General features: G+C 58.6%; 1 protein-coding gene across 1 annotated transcript; it reads right to left on the reverse strand.

Annotated features, from left to right (window-relative positions):
- Positions 1 to 25,572, reverse strand: RIPK4 (receptor interacting serine/threonine kinase 4). Its single transcript, XM_079766089.1, has 8 exons — positions 25,381 to 25,572; positions 15,084 to 15,375; positions 10,107 to 10,255; positions 8,205 to 8,254; positions 6,103 to 6,261; positions 5,205 to 5,308; positions 3,432 to 3,693; positions 1 to 2,387 (listed from the first exon to the last, which is right to left on the reverse strand). Exons 1-8 carry the CDS (start codon positions 25,560 to 25,562, stop codon positions 1,228 to 1,230), a joined length of 2,358 nt encoding a protein of 785 aa, XP_079622215.1. The 5' UTR covers positions 25,563 to 25,572; the 3' UTR covers positions 1 to 1,227.

Genomic DNA, 25,572 nt, shown 5'->3' on the forward strand with positions numbered 1-25,572 from the left:
GAACTCAGTTTATTTACATCGGTACAACAGCAGCACACACAGCACAGTAAAAGCACGAGGCATATTAAAACATAGCCAGCTTGCAGCCGTCTGGATAGCTCCTGTCACAGAAAGGAAGTACCCAGCCCACAGATTCACATTAACATACACGGTATATTAACATCAATCTCTGTATCATACACCACAGGCACGTTTGCACACAGGACCACCTCCTGCAGCAAATTCACTCTAAGAACAGTATTGGGGAGGGGGCACCACGTGGCACACACAGGACAATGACCAAGAGGGCCAGATCACCACATCTTTTATAGCCACGCGTGCCTGGGGGTCTCCCGGAGCCGCCCTGGGGGTTCCACAGCTCAGAGGTTTGTAAAGGGTCAGAGGGCCCCTCTGACACCCCCCAAACAGCAGCGCTCCTCACAGACGACCTCCTGACCGAACACCGGAGCTGAAAAGGGGCCCACGAGCTCGGTGATCCACCCAACCAGGTAATACTGCTTAGAGTCCGAAACTGAGGTTACAAGTGAGTTTTTAAATGACTCTTGCATAGTTGGCTCTAGAGTTCAAAACACATTTTATGCAACAGGAAATGCATGAGAGCAATCCGCTGCTGGGAGGCCCGTGGTCGCCACAAGGCCGGCTGAGAGCATCCTGAGCCCGGCAGAGCGGGTCCGGCCGCGGCGCTGTGTAACACCAACCTCACCACTTCACACGCGTTGCTCACACACCAGACCACCGAAGGACATGAACATCTTTTTCAAAGGTTTAAAGCCACGGTCGACACTGTGTTCATCTAGGGACAATGTCCCATCACACAAGGGTTCCACGAAAACCTTCTGAAACAGGCGGCCTCGTCTGCCGCTGCAAATGAAGATGGAAGACACGGCTCCTCCCACCCCTCAGCCCGAGGCGGGCCGGCTCCAGGAACCGACCTCAGGAGCAAGAGTACAGCGAAATGATTTCAACCCATCGTCCCTCTGACGCCGGCACACGGATGGGCGGGTGGATCAGCACCTTCTGACACCCTCATTCGGAGGGTAACCCGCCCACACGGACTCTGGCACGCACCAAGAGTCAGCCGCTTCCCGATGGCCTGTTCGGTCCAAGTGCCGCCAGCCCATCAACAAGGTGGGGGGTGCTGACCAGCACGGCACCAGCCTGTCCCCACCGCGGAACACGACCACGGGACGAAAACCCCGCACGGGCCCGGTCTCCCAGGCCGGCGCACTAGGTCTTGCTCCGGCGGAGCAGCGTGGCGGCGGGGCTGTGGCTGCCCTGGAACTTGAGGCTCTGCAGGTTGACGTGCGCCCCGTGCTTGAGCAGCGTCTCCACCGTCTTGGCGTGTCTGCCCCGGGCGGCCAGGTGCAACGCGCTGAGCCCCTGCTCGTCGGACAGGTTGAGCACGTCGGCGCTGACCAGCTCCTCCACCACCTCCGAGTGCCCGCCGGCGGCCGCCAGGTGCAGCGCCGTCTGGTTCCGGGGCCCCCGAGCCAGCACGTTGGCCTTCTCCTCCACCAGCAGCTTGACGGTCGCCAGGTGCCCGTTCCGAGCAGCCAGGTGCAGGGCGGTACAGCCCTCTGCCGTCACCGCCTCCCTGCTGGCACCCCGATGCAAGAGCAGCCTGGCGGTGCTCGTGTGCCCGGTCTCCGCGGCCACGTGCAGGGGCGTCTGCTCGAGCAGGCTGCAGAGGTTGACGTCGGAGCGCAGGTCGATGAGGACGCGGGCCACGCGGTAGTGCCCTCGCTGGGCGGCCAGGTGCAGGGGCGTCCTCCCGTCCAGCGTCTGGGCGTTCACGCTCACGCCCGGCTGCTTGGCCAGCAGCTTGACGATGGGCAGGTGGCCCTGCCAGGCGGCGTAGTGCAGCGGCAGCCAGGCGTCCTTCCCCTGCAGGCCCACGTCGACGCCCCGGCGCAGCAGGATGCGCACGACGCTCTCCTGGCCGTGCTGGCAGGCCACGTGCACGGGCGTGCGGCCCTCGCAGTCCGCCTCGTTGATGGAGGCGTTCTTCTCCAGCAGCAGCCGCGTGCTGCACTCGTCCCCGTTCTGGGCCGCGAAGTGCAGGGCCGTCCACCGGTCCTCGTCCGCGGCGTTGACGCTGATCTTCCGGGCCAGCAGGAGCTCCACGACGCCGCGCACCCTCTTCTCCACGGCCACGTGCAGCGGGGTGGAGCCCTTCCTGTTGGTCAGGTTGGGGTTGGCGTTGTTGAGGAGGAGCCACTTGACGCACTCCTCCTGCCCGGCCTCCACGGCCACGTGCAGCAGGCTGGCGCCGCCCTCCAGCACCAGGTCCACGTCCTGCGGCTGCAGGATCTTCATCAGCCGGCTGGTGTCCCCGCTCACGATGGCATCCACCAGCTTCCTCTTCTGGACGTCCGTCGTGCCAAGATCTGCGGGGAAAGCGGGTGCAGGGGTCAGACGAGGCCGCTGCCCGCAGGCTTCTTTCTCGAAGCCGGGCTGGTGTCCTGACGCCGCCCACTCCTCCCCACGGCCTCCAGGTCGCGTGTTACCCGAAATGGCTTACGTGTCGTGTTGTCCCTGCTGGCTTAATTTTAGATCTAGTGGGCAGACCCTGCGCAGGTCAATGAATGACCCCAAGGGACTCGTGTCGATTTGCAAAATAAATATCATTCTAGCCATGCTGCTTAGACAGAGGATGTAAAACTCAGGCCCCCGCTGGCTGTCAGAAATGGCAGTGATGGCTAACGGGAGGGAGGGAGGGAGGGAGGGAGGGAGGGAGGGAGGGAGGGAAGAAAGGAGGCTGGGGACAGTGAGGGAGTGACAGACCAGCCCCGACACCCACAAACCAGCACCCAGAGCAGGGGCCGGGGCAGGGGCAGGGGCAGGGAAAAGCACCCTCTAAAACAAAAACCCATCAAAATTAACATCAAAAGATAAGATGAGCTGAGACGCGCCCCTCCAACAGGCAGGTGTTATAACCTCCAAGGATAACTCCTCATTATAATGCGTGGCCACAGTGAATGGGGAGCCGGTGAACAAGAAGTATGGGGGTGTTTACCCAGCACTAGGAACGGGGGCATAGGGCTGGCCTCCCCAAGAGAGATCCAGCGTGTGGGGTTCGCTTTGTCTGCTGGTCTCGCTGGATGCAGCTCGGGGTTTTCAATGTGGAAACCTGAGGTCCGCCCCTGCACCGGTGCCGCCCAGGTCAGACCCTCCTGCACGGCCAGGTGTGTGGCCCATCAATCAACACGAAAGGGGCACCAGGGGGGCGGGTTTGGGCTCAGGGAGCCAACCACGCCACAGACACCCAGACACCCAGAACTAATCGGTGGCGGGATGGAGAGAACAAGGAATTACTGTCAAGAACCAGGACGCCTCACTCTTGTAGTGGTTCAGGGACATCCCCACACCCCGCCCACCGCCAGCCCCATAATCACGCTCACAATCTCCCAGGGCACAGGGCCCCCACTCACCGCCCGTGGAAGGCTCCCGCTCGAAAGACAGGGACAAGGACCCTCTGGAGGAGAAGGCAGAATCGACCGAGGACACGCCCGACAGCCGCTTGCCGCTGTTGGCCGATGGGAGCTTGGATTCGGAGGAGCTGCGGCTGAGCTCGTCGGGGCCCTCGAGCGTCTGGGAGATGCCAGAGTCCAGCTGGGACAGCAGCTCCGAGAGGCTGTAGTCCTTGTCGAAGGCCGGGGCCGAGGCTCGCTTGAGGGGCGTGGACACAGGCGCCTGCGAGGACGAGCACAGGGAGGTGAGTGAGGCTGCGTCCGCCACCCCGGGGTGAGGCAGAGGAAGGGAGGGGGAAATGCGGTCCTGGCTTGTCACGCAGGGAATGTAACTCCTGCTGTCATACGCATGGCACCCTGGAGCCCAACGACACCGCACTGGCCCACGGGGTGGGAAGACCTGGTAAGGAAAGACTGGCTTGACCAAAAGACGGGAAGTCCAGCGCCAGGCTGCCCGGGACCCCGCCCGCACAGGGCAGGGCACCCAGCGTGACGGGGACAAAAGGCGGAGCGTGGGCATGGGGACAGGCTGCAGAAGTGTGAAGCTGGCTGCTGGGCCGTGTCCCTCAGAACAGGGCCGTGTCCCTCAGAACAGGGCCGTGCTGGCAAGAAACCAAGGAAAGGGGTGGGCCCGGGCCTGGGGCTCCCCCAGCTCTCCCCACATTGTCTGCAACCTGCGACCTCTCCTTTGAGCTGTGCCCGTCTGGCTTGGGGCCCGGTTTGGACAAGGGCGGGGCGGGGCCAGCGACAGTGACAAGGCTGTGACCCACCCTCTACAGCAGCCGTCGCCAACCTTTCGGACCTCACGGACCACCCGTGTTCCGCCGACCACGGGCTGGCGACCGCTGCTCTCTATGGCCTCCTCTAACAGGGACGGGGGCAGATTTCTGGTGGTGATCAGAGTCTGAGGCGACTCAGGACTCTTCCCACACCGGGCCCATGTGACCCCAAACCCTCCCTCTTCCGGGAACTGCTGATGTGCTCGGAGCTGGTGTTTGGTGCGTGGAGTCACACCCGCTTGCTGGATGCCTTTCTTTTCCTTGTGGGGTGGGGAGGGCCTGGCTGCCTCCCCGGGACACCTTTGCTCCCCAACCTTACGCACATGCCGTTCAGACAGCGGAAACGCACACCATAAACGCTCACTTGCACCCCAGCTCACACCAGCGGCCCGGGGTGCACTGCCCAACAGCAGATAACGCGCTGTAAGGTTAGTTATCACCAGGCTTCGCCTCACAAGTCTAGTATCTGCGCGCACTTAGGGTGACCTGGCCTTGGAGCTTCTTATCACATCTTACATCACCCGTGTGGCACTCACAGAACAAATCATTCGTGAGAAGATCCCCAAGCCGGGGCTGCAAGACAGGCAGACCCCAGAGCCCAGGGGCGCCACCCCACCCCCAGCCAACAGGGCCTGGCAGGGCTGGGTCAAAGGACATCCACCTGGCGGCATTCGCTTTCCAATGGCACAGTTCATTGGTAACCAGACAGGTGGTGGGGACGGGACCCAGTCAGGCAGGAAACGTCTGGGGCACCGAGCCTGCCAGGGGACCCGCCGTCCTGTCACTGGGCACGGGACTCCCGGGACCAACTGAGGTGAGTGGGGCTCCCAGGGAGGCCGAGCCGCAGAACGAGGGCACGAGGGCCCAGGCTGGCAGGGGAGTTTGTGGAAAGGAGGCCTTGGGTTGGAAAAGTCAATCCCCACGCGGCACAGAGGCCCCCGCGGGAGTCCCGTACCTCAGTCTTGGGCTCCGGAGGGTCTTTCACATCCAGGTCCTGAGTTGCCTCTTTCACCTCGTCGTCGGGTTTCTCACACAGGTCCTCGGTCTCCGACGTGATTTCTTTTGGGGAGAAAACAAAGAAGGGCTTGTCACCTGGACAATGACCTCCATACGAACGTGCCACCTCAAGGAAGGAACGGGGACAAAAGAGGTGATGCCCCAGAGCATCCACAACTCAGGGACCCGGGCAGCACTGGTCTCTCCACTGCTGGCCCCGGCTGAGCCCACAGGGCCTCCACACGGACCAAACCGGGGCCTCCGTCAGCAACTTCTGCAGGTCTCACCTGACTCGAGGAGGAGTCCAGGGGTTCCAGATTCCCAAAGAAGCCTTCAAGAGTGGGGAGGGGAGAGTGCAAGCCCCCCCAGCACCCGGCACATGAGCCCCCCCCCCAATTGTGTGTCCCCCTGTGCTTTCAATGCAATGGTCAGTTTCCATTCTATGAAGATCTCTTCCCAATCAGACGACACACCCGTTCCCTGGGGACAAGACCCCGAGAAAAAAGCCAAGGCCGGAAGTCACACCACCCCTAAAAGAGGCACCGCTGTGTGTGAACCTGAAATACCAAGCACAGGCACCTCTGGGCAGCAGGCCCCGCCCCGGGCTGCAGCGGGGGTGGGCGGCTAGAGCTGATGTTCATGTTCCAGTTGCCCATCCCACCCCTGGCACCGAGGGCAGGGGGCAGGTGCCAAGGCCAAGCCGATGCTGCAGGGCTTGCTGGGGACACCGTCTCTGCACGGCCTCCTCCTCTGGCCCTCGCCCCAGCCCCGTCCTGGTCCTCTCTCCTGGGACACAGGCAGCTGGACCGAGCAGCCACGTTTGGGAGCGCTGCACCGGGCGCCGTCTCCGGTCTCACCTTGGAAGGTGGGCCGCTCGCGGGGGTCCCCGTGCCAGCATCGCTGCATGAGGCGCAGCAGGTGGCTGCAGGCCCGCGGCCTGGCTCTGCAGACGGGCGGCAGCTCCGGGCGGTGGCCCTTCACCACCTTCACCATGATGTGCAGGATGTTCTTCTCCTCTGCAAGGGAGAGGCACACGCGTCAGGGCAGGGCGGGCCCCTTATCTCCGGAGGGAACACAGCTGTGGGGGAGCGCCGAGGGGCATGTCTGGGGCCTGTCCCTGCACCTCCTCAGGCCGTGGCCTGGAGACCACTCGATTCTTCTGAGAGCACAGGGCTTCCGCTAACCTTATGTTCTCGGGGCACGTCTGTCCTCCCCTCCCAGCACTCAGAAATGACCTAGCAATGGTCAGTTTCACACCCTGGGGTGTGCAAATAGGAGCCTTTTCCCCCAAAATTCATAACATGGGGCCCCACCTGTCCTCCTTTCCAACATCCTTCAGAGACACACCTGGGCTCATTAGCATATCATCATCATCATCATCCTGGTCACAGGCTGAGGGGCCCCAGGGGACCCTCAGCGGGTCAGATTCCTTTCTCTGCTCATCCTACATCCAGTCCGTGAAGCTGGATTCCAGGAGTCTGGCTCCCACCAGACCTCCCACCCCCACAGCTCTCCGCTTTCCCACGGAGCGCAGGAGTCTGCGTCCGGGCAGATCAGCAGGTGTGGAAAATTGGCCCAACGTCCCGACCGCTGCTAGGATCCGGCTCTGATGTTTTGTTCCACTTCCCCGTTACATCTTGTGCAACAACTCTCTCAGGTTCCTACACATTATTTCCATGAGAACTCAGACTTCCAAAAACCCAGCGTAAACTAAACACCTGGAGGATGTCCTGCTCCCACGCAGATGGGAAAAGTCCACCAGACGCCTTCTGCTCCCGCACCTTGAACTCGCCTATCTACCAAGCAATAGAGCACGCGGGCCTGGCCTCCCGATGTCAACACCAGGCACCTGGCCTTGGGTGTCGCCTCCACCAGATAATTTCAGGCCAGACTAGCTCGCTACCACCCATAAGTATCCAGACCATGGACCTCCCAGAGGAGGGGCGTTAGGAGACCGGGTGGAAGGACAATATGGCCAGGATCCTACAACGGCCTCGTCTGCGTCTCAACCGGCAAAGGCTCCGGGACCTGGGGCCCCAGGGTGACTGTGACCTGCACTTTTGGGAATTATTGGTCAGGCCACAATATTATGAGTGGCCCAGATATGCTTACAGAGGAAAAGAAACTCTCCAATGAGGCAAAAAAAGTGCCTGACTTTTACAGTCAGTGTGGTACCAAGTCAAGGCGCTAAAGCTCTGAGGACAGAAAGCAGATCAGCGTTGACAAGGGGGGAAAAGCACTTCAGCTCTGGAGCGGGTGCTGGTGACCCGGGTCACCCATTTGTGTCAAAATCACTCCGTGATCCTGGCACCGGGGGCCCAGCACTATGAATGGACTTTACATGAGCAAACTGTGCACTTAAACATGGTTAAGGTGGTCAATTTCATGTTATGCGTATTTTATCACAATTAAAACTTATTAAATGTTAAAAAAGGAAAAGAACTGGCTGGAAATAACCACAACAGGCCAATGCACAGGCAGGAAGGAGATTAGCAGGCGCTGGGGGCTGGGGTGGGGGCGGCGGAGTGACTGCTTAACGGGCACAGGGTTCCTTTGGGGGATGAGAATGTTCTGGAACTAGATAGTAGTGGTGACTGTACAACACTGTGAATGGGCCAATAAATGCCACTGAACCGTACACTTTAAATGGTTAAGATGATCGGTTTTATGTTTGTGTATTACATCACACACGCAAAGAATTCGCTGGCACCTAAAAACCCCACTGAGCACAGCCCTTCGGGTCTGTGCCTCTTCCTGCACATGAATGACACCTCCAGAACACTTTGTGGGCACGCCGGACCACCTGGCGGGCAGGACAGAGCAGCCCCGCTCCCTCGGGGCAGCCCCACTGGGGCATGTGGACCACAGGCACGGCTAAGGCAGAGAAAGAGCCGCACAGCATGCCCCCCACTGTCCCGGGGGAGACAGAGGCACCGCCCCCAAAACTACGTCCACTCACCTGCAAACGGCTTCTTCTGCGTCAGCACGCCCCAGACCACGATGGCGAAGCTGCAGGGAAATCGCAGGTTAGTGTCTGTGAACAGAGCGACAGCGCTCGCGCGAAGCAATTCGTGTGAAGAGAGCCCCTCCGGCCTTCACAAAAGAGATGGCACAAGACGCTTCTCCCTGTTTATTTTAAACAGGCACATGACCGGGGCACAAGTCCCTTTGGTGGCTTAGATGTTCAGCAACGGAACACACCCAGCCAGCGAAGCTGTACGTTCCAACACCACGCGGGAGCCCCCAAAACACTGCCCCCGTCAGCTTGTGGGCAGAGGCGCCCGTGCCGGCTGAATGCACCACGACCTTCCTGCCAACCCTGGGCGCCCCGTGCCGACTGCGGCTCTGGGCCTGGCGTGGCTTGCCCATGAGAGTCCATCCAGGGCCGAGAAAGGGCAGGGAAAACATGCCGGCAACCACGAGCCCTCCTGAGCCCTTCCTGGTTGCTGGAAATCATGCACGGGGTGTGGCCAAAGGCTCACAGTTGTGAGTCGGCAGAACGGCTTATTCTTGTATTATTGTTTATTAATCACTGTGTTATTTTTTATATGAACAACAGTAAGCCTATTTTTGCCCCGCCCTGTATACATAATTTAAAAAAGTACTCTGGAGACACCAACAAATAGCTCAAGCTGATAAATTTAAAAAAATACGTATATGAAAAAACAGGAGTCCAAACCCTGAGCCCCACCCTGCCCTGAGTGGACAGCAGCTGTTGACAACAAGTCTCCATTGAATATTAATGAAAACCTATGCATTCAGACTTTGAAACTCTCCGCTCTAAAATAAATAATCGGATTCCCCTGAACCCTGCAAGCTGTGGCAAGCACCCCAGTGCCATTCGCCAGCAGCCTGCAGCTCCAAGCCTGCTCAGCACACGCACAATGGTTTTATTGTCAAACCAGTCCGCCAGGACTCGGGCAGGGACAGGGACAAAAGGGAAAGCTCGGGGCCTGGGGCCACAGTCACCCTGCGTCAGACAGCAGCCACAATGAGGGGCTTAAGTGCCTGCGTGCGGCCTCCCTCCCGCTTTTCTTCTCCCAGAACCTTTGTCATCAGGACCTTTACAATTTGGAACAGGGAGGCCCGAACGACTCGGGACCTGTGTGCACAAGAATGTTTAACACATGCAATACCTGCCTATTTAGTCAGGGACACTGACCTCTTCTCCCTTTGAGTGTCAAATTAAAAAACAACAACAGCCAATGTAACAATAGCCATTCGGTGTGAACGGATCAAAACGATACCTATGTTTTTGTCAGAATGGCAAAAACATCTATTTTGGGGTGTGCCGCAGAATTTTAGTAATTAAGTGTCTGTGCCCCGAGGGGAGAAAGGCTGGAGGTTGCTGCTCTGGTGCACGATGCACTGACCTCGTCTACAAACAGGCTGTGGCTGTCGGTGTCCCTGGCGAAGGTAAGTGACGCTAGGAGGTGCAGGCTGCTGGGCCCCAGGGACTGGGTGTAGGAGAGCCTGAATCACAGACACTCAGAGCAGCAGGTTCTTTCCACAGACAAGACACACAACCCACGGTTTAAAGCGAGTTTCCAGCGCGGAAGTTGTCGGCCTGTTATGTAACTGGCCCCAATGGCACCAACCATTCACATCCTCCGCCCTGGGCCAGCATCAGGCACATCCTGTGTTCCTAGGAGAGTCTGTGTACCCGGGGCAGCCTATGTACCTGGGGCAGCCTATACCCACCGGCTGACAACCCCAAACCCTTTCATTTGGACTGAACCTCGTATCTGATGGTAGGTAGCAAGGAGTCTCTGGGAAAACTGCCCTTCAGAGCATGAAGAATGGGGGCTGGGAGACCCCGCGGCCTGACACGCAGGGGCAGGGGCTGCACAGCTGTACACACCTGTACACGTCGTGCTTGGTGTCAAAGAGCCGGCTCTTCTCTCGGATGCGCTCGGGAGGCAGGTAGGCGATGGTCCCGAACAGGCCGTCCATGCTGAGGTCGTGTGAGTGGGACAGCCCGTTGCACTTGGCCAGCCCAAAGTCAGAAATCTGCAACAGAGCGGGCAGAGGCGGCTCAGCAGGCGCCGGGGCGCTGTGCCGGGCGCTGCCCTGCGGCTGCCACTTCAGAGGCCTGATCAACATCCCCGCCACGTCTGACCGTCCGCGTCCCTGACACCCTGGGAGCGAGCCATGACCGGTGCTCCCTGGGCGGGTGGGCGGGCACGGAGGCTTAGGAAGACCAGGTCTGGAGCTGTTAGCAGCTGATGGGTGGGGGGAAATGACGCTTTGAGGAAGGAATTCACCCGGAGCAAGAAACCAGGAGAATCGTCGCCTGCCCCTGCCCGGCAGCACGCTGCCGCTGTGGTCAACAGCCCACGCCGGCATGAGGGCAAAAGGCAACGCTTAGCGTTTCCGGGTTTTCAGGCGACACAGGAAAGCGAGGCTGACCAGGCTGGTGCTCAGCAATCCGGTTCCACAACCGGGCCAGCTGGGCAGGCGGGCAAGTGGCAGCAGGCTCTTTAAAGGGAACTGCGCCTTCAGGAGCCCTTTAAAGCGAGCAGAGCACACACCACAAAACCCTCCTCCACCGGAACGTTCTGTGATCAACAGACGCTGCGGACTCCTCCACCAAACGTGGCGCCCAAATCAAGGACGGAAACACGTCTCCTCCGTCCCAGGGGCTACCCGCCTGGAGGGGCGCCGGGAGCCCAGCCACTCGCCCACCTCCACCTCCTCGTCTCCTTTGTACAAAGGGGTCCCAACAGCTCCCAGACCCCCCACTGGAGGAAGTGAAGCCACACAGACTCCTGGGGGACCCTCGCTGCCCCTCAGGCCCCCACATCCTCGGAGGCCGCTGAAGCGCTGTGTGTGGGACTAGGCCACAGGCGCTGGCATTCAGGGGCTCAGAATCCACACGGAAAACAGCCCCTTTATGTTCTCCTTCGAGGCGTATCGAGTCCTGTAAGCCTCCCAGTCGGCTCCAGGCTCCTCCTCAAACACGCCTGTGGAGCGACAGGAACTGGGGCTGAGCCAGGACTTAACTCTGGGCTCGCTGTGCCAGCTCACGGGTGAGCCAATGTCCCGATGGCATCATCACCGCGGAAGGCAGGGAGAAGCCAGGACTGGCGGCCCGGCCCCTCAGGGTCCTCTGACCACCTCTGCAGGGAGGTGATGGGAAGAAAGCCTGCAAGAGTGGACCCGCCCTCTGTCTCTGTGGCCAGGCTGTCCGGGCCTGGGTCCACAAGGGCAGCCAGCCTGGGCATCTCTGGGCCCCTGGCAGCTGTCCGTTCCCTGGCCTTCAAGGAAGTCCCCACTCTGGAAAGGAAAGCGCCAGTTCCCCAGAATGAACCCTTCACCCCGACCCTGCAGAGCCATGCCCCATGCCGGCCATGCCCCATGCCGGCATCTTGGCACCCACCGCCCCACCTCATGGGCAGCCTTTTCGCATCATGTCTGCCACTTTCCAACATAGCCGACAGCTTTAACCTTTTGCACTTGGATGTCGAGTGTGACTCGACACGGTTAGCATAGAGATTAAAATTACTCTTTGAATGTATTAATAATTTGAAATATTAAAAAATCCAAATAAATAAGTTTGTATGAAAAGAAACTCCAGTTTTTTATTCTACTGCCGCGCTTTGTAAAATCTGGGGTATTTAAAAAATTAAATCCTGAGTAGAATAAAGGAATCGAGAAAAAAGCAAGCGAGTGCAAAGGGTTAAGTGTACTTGGTGGAGGAAAATTAGCATAAATTCTATGTTAAAAGCTCTGACATAAAAATGCAGACTCAGAAATCAGAATTCCCTGATGGCCACTGACCCTCCGCCTGCAGAGTTCCCGCCCCCTCCCCGCCCTTTCCCACCTGCCGTGCAGGGCCTGCCTGGCCTGTGCTCCCCCACCCACCCCCCTGCTTCCTCAACAGCGGGTAGGGCCACCCCTGTGAATAGCAAACATCCGTCCAGCTGGACCGGACCCATGCGGGGCGTGGCCAGGGCTGTGCTGCCTGAGAAAGGCCCTGGAGACCAAGGGGACCAGGACCCTCGGAATCTGCCGGAATATAGTCTTGTCTGGGCAAACTGGGGCAGAGGCGAGCCTGAGGCTTTAAACAAAGTTATTTCGTCTTCAGCTTGAAATGGCTCTACTCCTCATACATTAGAAATAGCATTTTAATATTATTTAGTTAACATTATTTAATATTATTTAATTAACATTACTATCAAGTATTAATTGAATAGCGTCTCTAATGCACTTTGCAAAGCAGATGGCTGCTGTGAGATCTCCCGCTGGGATCACCCTATCTGTGGACAAAAGGTCGCCTTCGGGGCCCCAGGGCAGGCTGACACCTTATCTCATTGCAGGATTCTAGAATAAAGGTTTATTGCTTCAAATTACCACCACTGCAAAGCGCCCAACTGGCCAGGCAATGACTTAGAAGCTCAAACAAGGCCCCGTGCCCTCCCACACCCTATTACCGATTTCTGAGAATGCAAGATGCGAGTTATGCAAGTCCAGTTTTCTGTTTGTTTGGGGCTGTGCAAGGTGACGAATGGGCCTGATTCAGCAGGAGTCACAGAGAAGCTGCCACTCGGGCCTTTCGGGGTGCCCTGGGCGTGGAAGCAGCAGCGACACCTCGCTCTCCCTGTCACGGAGACAAGTCCACGCAGGCTCCACCCCACTCCCGGCTCAGCCATCCTAGGCTCCTAATAAGGCCCCACTCTTGAAGGAATCCTCCCTCACCTATTAAACTGGCAGACCACACCAGGCCCGCCAAGCCAGGTACTTATCAGGAGAGAGAGGAAAGGTCACACGGGGGGCACCCTGGGAGAGCCAGTGCAGAAATGACCTACAGGGACAGCAAGGCCACGGTGCCGGACAGCCGACGCCCCACTCAGCTCCTCACCGAGCCGGTATGAGGTGCTGCCGTAGACCCGGCGGGGGACCCTCCCTAGATACATGTCAACGTCCCAGACGTGGGAAGATGACTACCTACTGGCCCCCAAAACGCCGACACCAACGACACCAACCCTCAGGAGCACTTCCGCGGGCCAAGCACTTGGTGTGCACTGACCCCTCGCAATAGGGAGGTCTGACCCCACCCATCAGGGCACAGCCCGGGAGGAGGGCTGTGCTGAGGAGGACCTCGGAAGGAAGGGGTCACTGGGGCTGTCTAGGGATGCCACACGACTGTTAGGAGAGTGGGAGGGAGCGGGTTGATAGGAAAGCCCAGCCAGGCCCATTAGGGCACGGGACTCTGTGGCCACACCTGTCCAAGTTCCGGGTGCCCGCCCGCCAGCCCTAAGAAAAGCATGTTCCCAGCAGCCTCTAGCACACACCACTCAGCAGTCATGAACGCCGCGTGAGGGAAAGGCCTCCCCACCCCCCTAGTCCTCCTGTTCCCCCAAAACCCAGCATTTCCGATTTTTCTTGGGGTGCTTCCTCCACCTAAAGGCTCTTCTGCCTGCACCCCCTGCCGACAGCAGAGAAGTCTGATGCTCTATGGAGACTCGGCCCCCACCCCAAGCTGGGTGAGCCTGGCCATGACTTAACCCTCTGAGCCACCGCCCACTCGGTCCCCCGCTTTGACCATCGGGGCAGCTCCGGCATGCAGGGCCTCTGGCACACAGCGGGGGCCTGTCACCACCTTCCCTTTCCTGTATGCAGTCACGTTTGCGAGCTACGGTGTCATCTGCACTGGCCCCCACGGGATCGCACAGGCTAGTGAGAACTGTCATGTCCGTATGTGCAGGCTGCGCCACTGACCACAAGGAAACCGGACAGGGCAGCTTCCATCCCAGCTAAAACCTTGTTACGAGCGACACCTACTTCAGGGACAGCTTGTAATTAGTGTGCAAAGTGAAAACAGCATTTCCCCGCGGTCTCGGGCTGGCTCAGCCCGGACAGGTGTCTGCTGTGTAGACTGGCCCAGGGAGCGGCCGTGTGTGGGCCACCCAGTGCCACTGACCTGTCACAGGTGAGAAAGAGGAGGGAGCCAGCGGCAGGGCGGGACGGAATGGGGTCCCTCCTCCTCAGGCCAACAGGCAGGGGTCCTGCGAGCGGAGCAGATCAGCCACGTGTCAGAGCACACAGGTGAGACCCTTCGCCCGGCCCCAGCGTGAACCAGAGGACGCAGGCCAGGGTGGATGAATCCTCTCACTCATGCGGGATGAGGGGGAAGGGCCTCCCGAGCAGGTGGGCATCCCCGTGTGGGGGAAACCATGAAGAACCCAGCACACGAAGGCCTGCCAGAGACACAGTCACAGACACTCAACCTGACAACGCCCCTGACTACCAACTCCAGGTGGCTGGCCTCTGGGTTCTAGTTCTGCTCTTCTTCCTCCTTTTGTTTTATAAACTCACCAGAAACAGAATGAGAAAGAGCAGCCCTCACAGGCCTCACGTCACTAGAACAGAGTGAGCCCCATCAGAGCCCCGTGCCGGAACTGCACCTCCACCTCAGAGCACCCCTCATCCCCTCCGCCCGCCCCTGCATCCAGCGAGGGGGTACAGCCTGAAACTACGTCTCACACGGAGACGGCCAACCCCCCCACGCCCCGATCTCTCACCCCATTTCCTAGAGGACATCCTCTAAGACCAGATCCGCAAATCCACAATCTCTTTTGCCGGGGCGTGCAGAATTTAGAGCCAGGTTCCAGGATTTGGGGGTGTGACCCGTGTTGAGTCCACTCACACCAGCCATGACAAGACAGGGGATTCCAGACATCCTCGGGCTAAGAGAGGCCGCTCTGCTCACGCTCTCTTCCACGAGGACCACATCCTCGTCCGCCCTCACACTGCCCGAAGGTTCCCCCGAACCCCGAGTCCCCCTGCGCTCTTCCGGCACTCACCGCCTCACCCCAGGCCCCACTGGAGGCCCTACCTTGACGTGGTAGTGCGCGTCCAGCAGGATGTTTGCGGGCTTGAGGTCCAGGTGCAGCAGCGGCGGGGACATGCAGTGCAGGAAGTTCATGCCCACCGCCGTCTCGTGGATGATGCGGAAGCGCAGGTCCCACGGCAACGGCTCCGAGGCCAGCAGCTTCTCCAGGGAGCCCGTCTCCATGAACTCCATGACCAGGCCAACAGGATCGCGACAAATGCCGTACACAGGCAGGATGTATCGGAACTTGGCCATCTCCATCTTCTTGGCTTCTTCTAAGAGCTCCAAGCGCTCCCTGAAAAGGGTCAATGGCATGAGCAATGCACACTGGTCACCTGGCCACCACACAGAGCACCGCGGCCAGAGAGATAAGCCGGTCCACAGAGCTGACAAAATTACTAACACACGCACAGGAGCTCACTTTAATGTGGCGGGAGTAAATGCTGGGCTGCCCAAGATCTTCAGCTATCCCAGCACACCTAATTATTATCGGAAAAGCCACAGGCAGCACGGAGCCAGTGCCCGCTCAGGGGCCGAGGGAGGAGGTGGGTGCTGGGAATCCCTTCTGTTGGACGAGGGAGGAGAAGTTTAGGCTCCACTGAAAGCTGTAACAAATTATCCACATGAAGAATCTAACCCACCTTTTTTGTTGAGGCCAGCCATTTAGGTGGCCCAGCTATTCCTAAGTCCAACCCCAAACTTAAATCAATGGCACATCCGTCTAAAGCAGGGGCTGCAGAATGCTGCCCAAGAACCACTTTTTGTAAACCGTTTTTTAAATTTATAGTAAAATATACACAATATACTCTGTGTCGTTTTAACCATTCATATGCGTACAATACAAAGGCATCACATACAGTAGCAATATTGTACAACTATCACCACTATCTACACGCAAAACTTTTGCATTATCCCCAGAAGAAATTCTGCACCCATTCAACATAACACTTCCTCCCAGCACCCACCCCACCAACCACTTCCCTGCTTTCTGTCTCTAGGAGTTTGCCTACTCTAGGGACCTCAGCAGTGGAATCATACAGTATTTCAGTAACTGGGCCTGTTTCACTAATCACAATGCTTTCAACTGAGGTCCACCTGTGCTGTGGCACACACCAAAACTCCACTCTTTTCATGGCTGCATGATATCCCATCGCAGGAACACCCCCATCGCATTTATCCACTCCCCTACGGATGGACCCCCGTGTTGTGCCCGCCTTTCGGCTATTGCAGGGATGGGGAACATCAGGCCCGCGGGCCGTAGGAGGCCTGTGAGATCATTTGGTCCGGCCCTGCCGAGGCACCGGAGGGTGACGTAATTAAATGTTTGACCAAAGATAGCAGGCTCGTTTTTAAGTTGGTAATTTTGTGTGGCCTGGGAAGGGTGTTATAAATATCCCAATGGCCCTTGGCAGGAAAAGGTTCCCCGCCCCGGGCTACAGTGACTAACGCTGCTGGGAAGGCGTGATGGACAAGTATCTGTTCGAGTGCCGGCTTTCACTTCGGATATACATCTAGGAGTGAACTGTTGGGTCATGTGGTAGTTCTATGTTTAGCCTTTTGAGAATCTGCCAAACAGCTGTCCACAGCCTGCTCGTCTTCCCGGAAGGCAGTCTCACCATTCACGTGGCTGTGGCTGCATTCGCACCCCAGGCAGAGGTGAGCAGTTGCAACACAGACCCCGCGGCCTACGTAGCCCGAAACACTTACTCTCCAGCCCTTCCAGAAGGTGTGCAACCCCTGGTCTCAGGTCACTGCCTGGAGCAGCCTGCGGAGTTTCAGACTAGCTCCCGGGCCTTGGTCGGTGTTAGCATTTTAGGTCAAAGGCTCAGAGCGCACCCAGGAAAAAGGCCAAATCCTGTGAGGACAGGGCTTGACCACAGGTGATGCAGCTTGGGGGTTCCCAAGCCCAGCTCCTGGAGAATGGGTCCTGGGTGGGTGCTGGGGAACCCGCCTTCCCAATACGCTCCTAAGGAAAAAGCCCAGAACCACAAGCCCAGCCGTGCCACGTGGAGCTGGGAGCACACAGGCAGCAGGCTGGGGCGGCCTCGAGGACCCCCCAGAATGCAGACTCCAATACAAGCAGCCCTGCCCCTAACCCAAAACAGGCTAGTTCCCACCACAGGCTCTTCCACAGCTTGGCTGCACCTGCCCGCCACCTGCCCCCGCCCCACTCCCTGGCCTACTACAGGGTCCTGCTGGAGAGTCCGTTTCATATGGATCTGCCTCCCCTTTGGGACCACAACACGCTCCCAGGCGTCCCCGACAGTTAGGAAAACACTGCCCAGGGAGGAGTCGGCCAGCAAGGAGGGGCCAGGATCCACTGTTTACCAAAGGCTGCAGCACCCGAGCTCAGCCTGCACTCAGCTCTCCCGGGGACACTCCCATTCAGGCCCCGGGGGCTCGGCAGGAGCTCAGCCCCTCTGCCTGCCCACCTGTCCAACCCGCTGGGAGCCGAGCCCCATGAGAACGCCTGGGAGCACACGCCAAGGGGCTGCGTGGTGGGGTCTGGGGAAGGATCCCTGTGTGCAGACCCGTGATGCTCACCCAGGGACGACCCCGCCCGCAGGGGACCATGGGCACTCTCTGGAGACATCTGGTTGTCACAAATGGGGGCTGATCCTGGCATCCAGTGGGCGCAGGCCGCCAGGGATGCTGCTCAACACCCTGCAAGGCACAGGACAGCCCCCAAGACACAAGTGCCGACGGGGCCCAGTCTGAGAACCCCGGCACAGACCAAGTCAATGCTTTGTCAGCCAAACTTAAAATAAGCCACGAGTCTGGAATCACCCACTTAAACACGCCCAGCATTTCCTTGAACCTTAATCCGTGTCTAATTAAAATGCACTTACTGACTAGTAATTGCTGAGCACCTCCTCTGTATTAGAACTGATGATAAAGAGAGCCTTTCCCGGCCTTCACCAGGCTCACCTTCCAGGGGAGAAGGTGGAAAATTACACCAGATCAAGAATCGTGGCTGAGAATCGGAGCACTGGGAAGAGGAGGTGCAGGGGCCCAGGGGAGACTTTACAAAGGTGGCCCCTGACCAGAGTGGGAGAAGGGCAGCGAGGGCTCATGAGGGACTCAGACGGGCGGCGACCTGCTCCAATCCCAGGCTGGGGAGAATCCTTCAGACTCCATGACTGACTGGATGTCGGGGAGAGAGGCAGCAAGGGCCACGCTGATCTCCTGGGGTTCCCCATGTATGATGCAGCAGCCGAGGGGGGAAGAGGAGGTGGAGGGGTCGAGAGTTTGGTGTTTAACAGACTCGAGGGAGAAGAACCCCACTGGCCTTAGAAACAAGTGCAGCACGAATGGGGAGTGCACCATGACATCGCTACAAAACAGAACAGAGTTCAGCCTGACGTGCGTCCTTAGCGCTCTGCTCACAGACCCAGCCAGTTCATGGAACGCAAGACGTCCACAGAGGGCCCTGCCAGCTTGCGGGGGCCCCCGGGCAGGGCTGTGAGCTGCTCCCCCACTTTGGCAGGGCCTCGGTAGGTTCCCTGCCTGGCCCGGGCCGGCCAGCCCCTCCCTGCGGCCTAGCACGGAGCCAGGTTTGGGGGTGACACAGACACCCACCCCTAACCCTGTGCCATCTGAAAGGGGGAAGGACTGGCGTGAAGGTCAAGCATCGTTTAAAACGAAGCTGGTCACTTAAGAAGGAGAGAGAAAACGACACCCCTGAGCCGGCTCCTTTCTCCTCCCGGGGGGGGGGGGGGAGGGGGGCCTGATTTGTTATCTACACGACACTGGCCCCACGACACCGCTGAGGACACGCACGCCCTGCTGTGCAGCTGGGGGTCTGCACGCGCTGCTACTCCCTCCCCTTGTTAAGAACCAGCTCTGCCCTAACTGCATAGAGCGTCGGCCTGCGGACTGAAAGGTCCCGGGTTTGATTCCAGTCAAGGGCATGTGCCTTGGTTGCGGGCACATCCCCAGTAGGAGGTGTGCAGGAGGCAGCTGATTGGTGTTTCTCTCTCATCGATGTTTCTAACTCTCTATCCTTCTCCCTTCCTCTCTGTAAAAAATCAATAAAATACATTAAAAAAAAAAAAACCGGCTCTGTGACCTGTCTGCTCCTGTTTACTGGTGTGCCCTCCTGGGGCCCCGTGCCCACGGGCCCTGGCACGTGTCCCACTGCAGGATGCGGAGACCCGCTTCCAGGGCAGGCGCGCGGGTCTGGAGCGCAGGTGTGTGCAGGCTGGCCCTGCGGAGGACCATTTCCCACCATCACAGACATTCTCACATGAGTCCTCTCTGCCAAACCCGACTGAGAACAAACCCGTGTGAGGGCAACGCCAACTATCCAAAGGCTGAAGATCTGATGGAGCAAAAGCTCCCTGCCACTCTGCAAAGAACGATTTCTTCCATTCGCCCAAAGGGCTTAAAAACATAAAACCCGGGTGGCTTCTGGTCGCTGAGCTCATTAACACATCACTCCTCCCCTCCCACCTCGAGTTCAGCCAGTTCGTTGCTCTCGCCGGGGGGCCATGGGCCCTTCCACCAGACTGAGACCCCGTTTAACGCAGTTTCAAAAACTCAAATAGAAAGAGCCACTGCCGGTTTGCTCCAGAAGGCGGATCAGGGCTAGAACGTTCTCAGAGAGCCCGCGTCCTCTTTGGAATCCAGGCACAAACGACACGGGACACTGCTGCAGAGAAAACCAGGTCTCCTGCAAACGAAGCCACTGTTCCCAGCACGGATCACCTTCTGGGGCAGCCGAGGAAGAGGAGCCGGGATGGCCCAGCAGCAGGTTCCAGGGGCCTCAGAGGTCAGCGGGGGGCACAGGCCTGGGAGGAGGGCTGGCCAGCACCCCCTAAAGGATCAACCCAAAAAAAGCTCATCCCGTTCAGTAACTACCAAACCCAAATCCAAACGGCCCCACGCTCTAGGTCTTCCTTCAGTTGCTCCTGGGGCACCCCACCCACCCCCGCTAGGAAGCCCCAAGGACCGCCCCCAGCCTAGGGAAGCTACAGCCCTTCCCAGATCGTTTGGGATCGGATCGGGTGTCTAAGCGACATTTGCAACTCAATAAGCCTGAAAGGGGCCTCGGGGAGCCGCTGGAAAAGAAGGAAAAGGGGACCCTCCTACGGAAAGAAACCACCAATTGTTTCCAGTCCACAGCAATTATTCTTTAACCGCTTTCCCTCAAAGCATTGCTTCTGGGTCACGTGGACAACACGAAAGGAACCGTAGCTCTATTGTTGTTATTATTATTATTCTAGGACCCCAAGGGATTTTTCAGGACAGTCCCTGGGCCCCAAAGCTGGGCGGGGCCGAGGAGTGCCCCAACCTTCACGGTGCCAAGCCTCGGTCAGGGTCACCCCATTCTTCCCTGCTGGGAGTGAAGTCCCGCGCCACCCGAATCCACTGACATCAGTCTCACGTAAAACCCCCTGAAACCTGTGCTGCGCTCCACGTGCAGCTACGGTTAGGCACGGCTCGGGAGGACCGGCGTCAGTTAGGAACGGCTCAGGAGGACTGGGTCGGTTAGGCACGGCTCAGGAGGACCGGCGTCAAGTTTCTCTCCCGTAATCATTTCAAAGCGTCTCCTCCTCCTTCCCCGTTTGGGGTTGGGGAAGGATTGCAACTTCCATCCCCCACCCCCAGGATCCCCCTTGGTCCTGGATGGAAACTCTCTGGGCATTAACAGGACCCAATTGAGCTTCAACAGGTTAAAGATCCTTTCTCAACAGCAATTACATTAATTCTTGTTTTTTTCTCATTTAGAGCTAGTCAAAGCGTATCCCACCACCACCACCACCACCACCACCACCAATCCCAAGAAGGGAACTGGGTGGAGAGAAAGAGCAGTAAGATCAGGCAGATCATTTATTTCTAAGACGCTGGCTGGAGAAGCCTCAGCGCTCAGGAACCCCCAAGACCCGTGGTCGGCAAACGGCAGCTCGCGAGCCACATGCGGCTCTTTGGCCCCTTGAGTGTGGCTCTTCCACAAAATACCACGGCCTGGGCGAGTCTATTTTGAAGAAGTGGCGTTAGAAGAAGTCTAAGTTTTAAAAATGTGGCTCTCAGAAGAAATTTCCATCGTTGTCCTGCTGATATGTGGCTCTGCTGACCAATGAATTTGCCGACCACTGGCCTAGACCAAAGGCCTCCTGCGGCTTCCCTCCCTTCCTGGGAACGGGGACGGGGCGGCCCTGGGCCCTCCCCCGGCGGCGGAGAAGCAGTCAAGGCTCCGGGAAGACGGGCGGGACGGGGGAGGTGAAACGTGTTCCCTAACAAAGCGCTCCTCGGAGGGGGAGACCTGGAACCAGGTTTGGGAAAAGGCAGCGGGAAAAGGGTGTCATCACTCGTTAGCTGACGCTCCCAGCACGGCTTTCTCGCCTCGCACCAACCCGATCACTTTCCCAGGGGGCCTGCCAGGGTTCCCACGCTGCTATTTTTAAAGCTGACAAGAAACGGGCTTGCCGGATTGTCAGCCCTGTACTTACAGACCCGGGGGCTGCTCGGGCTCGTCCTGACGAGCCGGTGCCCATGGAGCATTAGCTGCTGGGCCGGTGCCCAGCCAGGCGCTCCCTTACTCAGGGCTTCCTCTTGGCCTGAGGGCTGGGCTGGAGGAAGGGGCCCCTGGAGTCACCACTTCTGGTCTAATGGAAACACCCCCATCCCCAGACTCTACCCAGGCGCCCAGGCCCCTAAAGCCGGTCAGCCCTAAGGAGCAGGAAACACAGATCTAGGATGCACCACCTGCCCCCCCCCCCCCGTCCCTCCCCTCCGAGGGGTGTCTGGGTCTGGGCAGCCCCCGCCTTCCCGTAATGAAGTGCAGGCTCCCAGGGCTGGGGCCGACTGCTGCTCTGCGGAGCCCAGGGCGCTGCTGGGGATCAGGCCCTGCGGTGGCTAAGGGCTAAGGCAGGGGTCCTCAAACTTTTTAAACGGGGGGCCAGTTCACTGTCCCTCAGACCGTGGGAGGGCCGGACTATAGTTTTAAAAAAAAAAAACTATGAACAAATTCCTATGCACACTGCACATACCTTATTTTGAAGTAAAAAAAACAAAACGGCCAAAACACCCGCATGTGGCCCGCGGGCCGTAGTTTGAGGACGCCTGGCCGCTAGGGGGTGGTATGAAGGCTGCAGCCAGGACCCCAGCCTGCCTGGAGGTACAAGCAGCCAGTGAACACCAGCCTGGCCCACACCTGCACCTGTGGTGGGTCCTGATGTAACACGTGGAGGGGAAGGGAAGGCCCAGAGCTAGGGGGGGCCATCAAGAAGACCAGGGCTCCTGACTGGCTCCATACGGCCTCTGCGTTCCCGTTTAAGATCTGGGGGGCAGGTGCTGACAACGACTTGTCTTGAAGTCACCCAAGACAAGCTGCACTGTCCCTTGTTTCACATTAACCCTGCCCCTGCCCCATCTGGAGTGGTCTCCCTTGTCCCTCCAGCCTCTCCCTGCCCCCCGCGTACGGGGCCCATTCTAGATTATACGTGGGGAGCTCCTGAGGGGGCTGCAACCCAGCACCCAGGCCCCCTTGGCAGGAGCTAGAGGTGCTGCCCTTCAAACAGGTGAGCCAAGACGTAGCCCAGAGGAATCCAGGGCCCTGTTTCCTACTAGGGAAAGCTCGCACACAGCAGACTGCGGATGGGAGGCAGCTCAGCAAAAAGGCACTGAGGCCCGGCCGGTGTGGCTCAATAGTTGAGCGTGGACCTATGAACCAGGAGGCCATGGCTCTATTCCCGGTGAGAGCACCTGCCCCGGTTGCGGGTTCAATCCCCGCATGCAGGTGGGGGGCATGCAGCAGGTGGCCGATCAATGATTCTCTCTCATCAATGATGTTTTATCGCTCTCTCCTTCTCCCTTCCTCTCTGAAATCAATAAAAATATATATTTTTTTAAATAAAGGCAATGAGGTCTAAGGACTGAAGGGCTGAGGGTTCAATTCCTGGTCAAGGGCATGTACCTCGATTGCAGGCTCAATCCTTGGCCCCGATTGGGGTACGAGTGGAAGGCAAACAATCAATGTGTCTCTCACACATCGATGTTTCTCTCTGTCTCTCTCCCTCCCTTCCACTCCCTCTAAAAATTGAAGGGAAAATACCCTAAGGCGAGGATTAACCAAAAATAAATAAATAAATATTTTTAAAAAGCCATGAGAACAACCTGCCAATCCTAACTAAACAATGAGAAGGTCTTGCTCAGGGTGGGGAACGTCTGGCCTGTGGGCCATATATCACTGGGTCTGGCCCTGCCCAGGCATTCGGGGTGAGTTAATTAAATGTTTGACCACATGTAGCAGGCTCATTGTTAAGTTGATAATTCTGTGTGGCTCTCGAATGATGTCATAAATATCCAAACGGCGCTTGGCAGAAAACAGGTTCCCGACCCTTGGAGCTGCACAAATCCCAAGGAGAAGCTCAAGCGGAATCCAGTAAATTCAGCCAGAATTTTCCTGGCCAAGAGCAAGGGTTTGGGCATCTTCTCAGTTGGAGAGCTCAGCCTCTGCCGCAGAGACAGAGCGGCAGCCGGCTCGGTGCGGCGGAGTGCAGGCGGTGCACGCTTCCTGTGGGGCGATGCTGACCTCGACGTGCCACCACCTGCCTGTTAGGGCAGGGCAGGGCAGGCTTCCAGTTAAAGGACAAAACACTTTTGCACCAGGCTATGCAGGAGCCTCCGCGACCCGCTTCCCGTGGAGAAAGCCTACCTCCAGCAGGGCCACCCAAGAAACAAGGGCCAGGGGCTGGAAGTAACAGATCCGGGGATGCAGGCTGACTCATCTGCCTGGGGACCGCGGGCTTGTTTACTTTCCTCCTCCAGTACCAGAAGCTGGTGGGAAAACCCTCGCTGATGAATGAAACACTTGGCCCAGAAGACGCCATCAGACAAATGCCCCCAGGAGCGTACAAACACCCTGAGGGAGAGGGTCTTGCCTTTCGGGATCTAACCTCAGGCTGGCATTCAAAGTGGGGTTTGCATTTCATCAAAAAATAACCACAGCGCCCCTCCCGGCCTGAGCCGTTCCCAGGACTGCAGCACAGCGAGGGGAAAAGAGCGTGCACAGCCTCACAAGCCCCCGACCCTCCCAGTTAGGTATTTTTATGTCACCCCTCTACTGAAGTTTCCAGAAAACACTGCGTTAGAGGTGTTCAGCAAAAGGCCCCCGATGTACTGTATTATGTATCTCCTAGGCCAGGATGAAAACACGAAGTCTGCGAGCACACTGGGCCCTGGGGAAGCACACACTACAGTCTATGTCCCTTAGTGACACAGTCACCCGCAACATCACCACCATCCTAAGGTGAAAAGAGGCCCCAGCACGCCCCGTAAGCGGAGGATCGGAAGCCAGGCCTCTGAGCCGGCAAAGGCGAGGTGCGGGTGAAAAGGCGCTGCTTTTCTGAGTCTGCTGGGTCCCCGGCTTACTGCATAAGGGGGACCTCCACACACAGTGCACACACAACTTCCACAGGGAACGCCAACTTCACCGCAGCAAAAGGACCCATTGCGCACACCCGCAACACAAGGTTAAGTCATGTATTTAAATGGACTCAGCTGAAGCCTGCCTATAAATCATTAAAATGCAAACGCAAATGGAGAAGAAGAAAATAAAACAAACGAGCTGCTTCTCAAGACCCCCCCCTCTCACCCCTACGCCCCCAATTTCTGCAGACCCCCATGGACACACCAACGGGAACTGGGGCGGCCGCACCGCCAGGCCCAAGCGCCAACGCGCCAGTGCCCAGGCGCCCAGGAAGCCCGGCCCAGCCCAGGACCCAGCCGAGCCGGTGCTTCCGACCGAAATAATTACCGTCTTACACCAATTTGTGCTCCAGCGTAAATTAGTACGTGAGTCAAACGGAGTCTCACTAACTCACAAAGCCCAGAGCCCCACACGGCAATTTTGCTAAGCCGGGCGCAGACCGCAGCGCCAGGCGGGTCCCGGGAGGGCCGGACGCGCCTCCGAGGGAAGCGGGTCCCGGCGCAGGTCGAGCTCCGGACCCTAAAAATCCGGGGCTTCACGGGACGCCAGGTAGCCCCACCGGGCACTTGACAACGTTCCGGGCGAACGCGGGCTCACGAAGTCGCTCCCCGGAGCCGCAGCTCGGGGACCAGCGTGCGTAATCAGACCGGCGCTCCCCAAACCTGCCCACTGCGGGCAGGCACCCCGCGCGGACACGGCGGGGCTTGACGGCTTCGCCCGGCGCTCGGTCCCCCCCCTCCCCCCTCGAGGCTGCTCCGTAAGCGACGCAGGTGGAGAGAAGGGGACCCCGGGAACCCAAGCACCCCAACCCCAGTCCTGCCCTGGCGCCCGCCCCGGCGCCGCGGCGCCCCCGCCCGGGCCGCTGACCTGTCGTCGACGTGCAGACTCGGCGAGCACTTGATGGCGAGCCACGTCTTCCAGTGGACATGGCGCACCTTGTACACCTGCCCGAAGCCGCCCGAGCCGACCTTCTCCCAGCCCGCGAACTCGCCCGCGTCGAAGGTGCGCAGCAGCCCCAGGGCCCAAGGGCTCTCGCTGTCGCCCTCCATCGCTCGCCTC

Source organism: Cnephaeus nilssonii (genome assembly GCF_951640355.1).
Source record: "Cnephaeus nilssonii genome assembly, chromosome: 3".
Taxonomy (NCBI): domain Eukaryota; kingdom Metazoa; phylum Chordata; class Mammalia; order Chiroptera; family Vespertilionidae; genus Cnephaeus; species Cnephaeus nilssonii.

Bases quoted from the DNA above. Each gene is read 5' to 3' on its own strand.
- RIPK4 (XM_079766089.1), bottom strand. From the start codon at position 25,562: ATGGAGGGCGACAGCGAGAGCCCTTGGGCCCTGGGGCTGCTGCGCACC. The intron at 15,376-25,380 runs GTCAGCGGCCCG...GACCCTTTTCAG, and splicing joins AGTCTGCACGTCGACGACAG to GGAGCGCTTGGAGCTCTTAG. The intron at 3,694-5,204 runs GTACGGGACTCC...TCGTCCTCGCAG, and splicing joins CTCCGGAGCCCAAGACTGAG to GCGCCTGTGTCCACGCCCCT.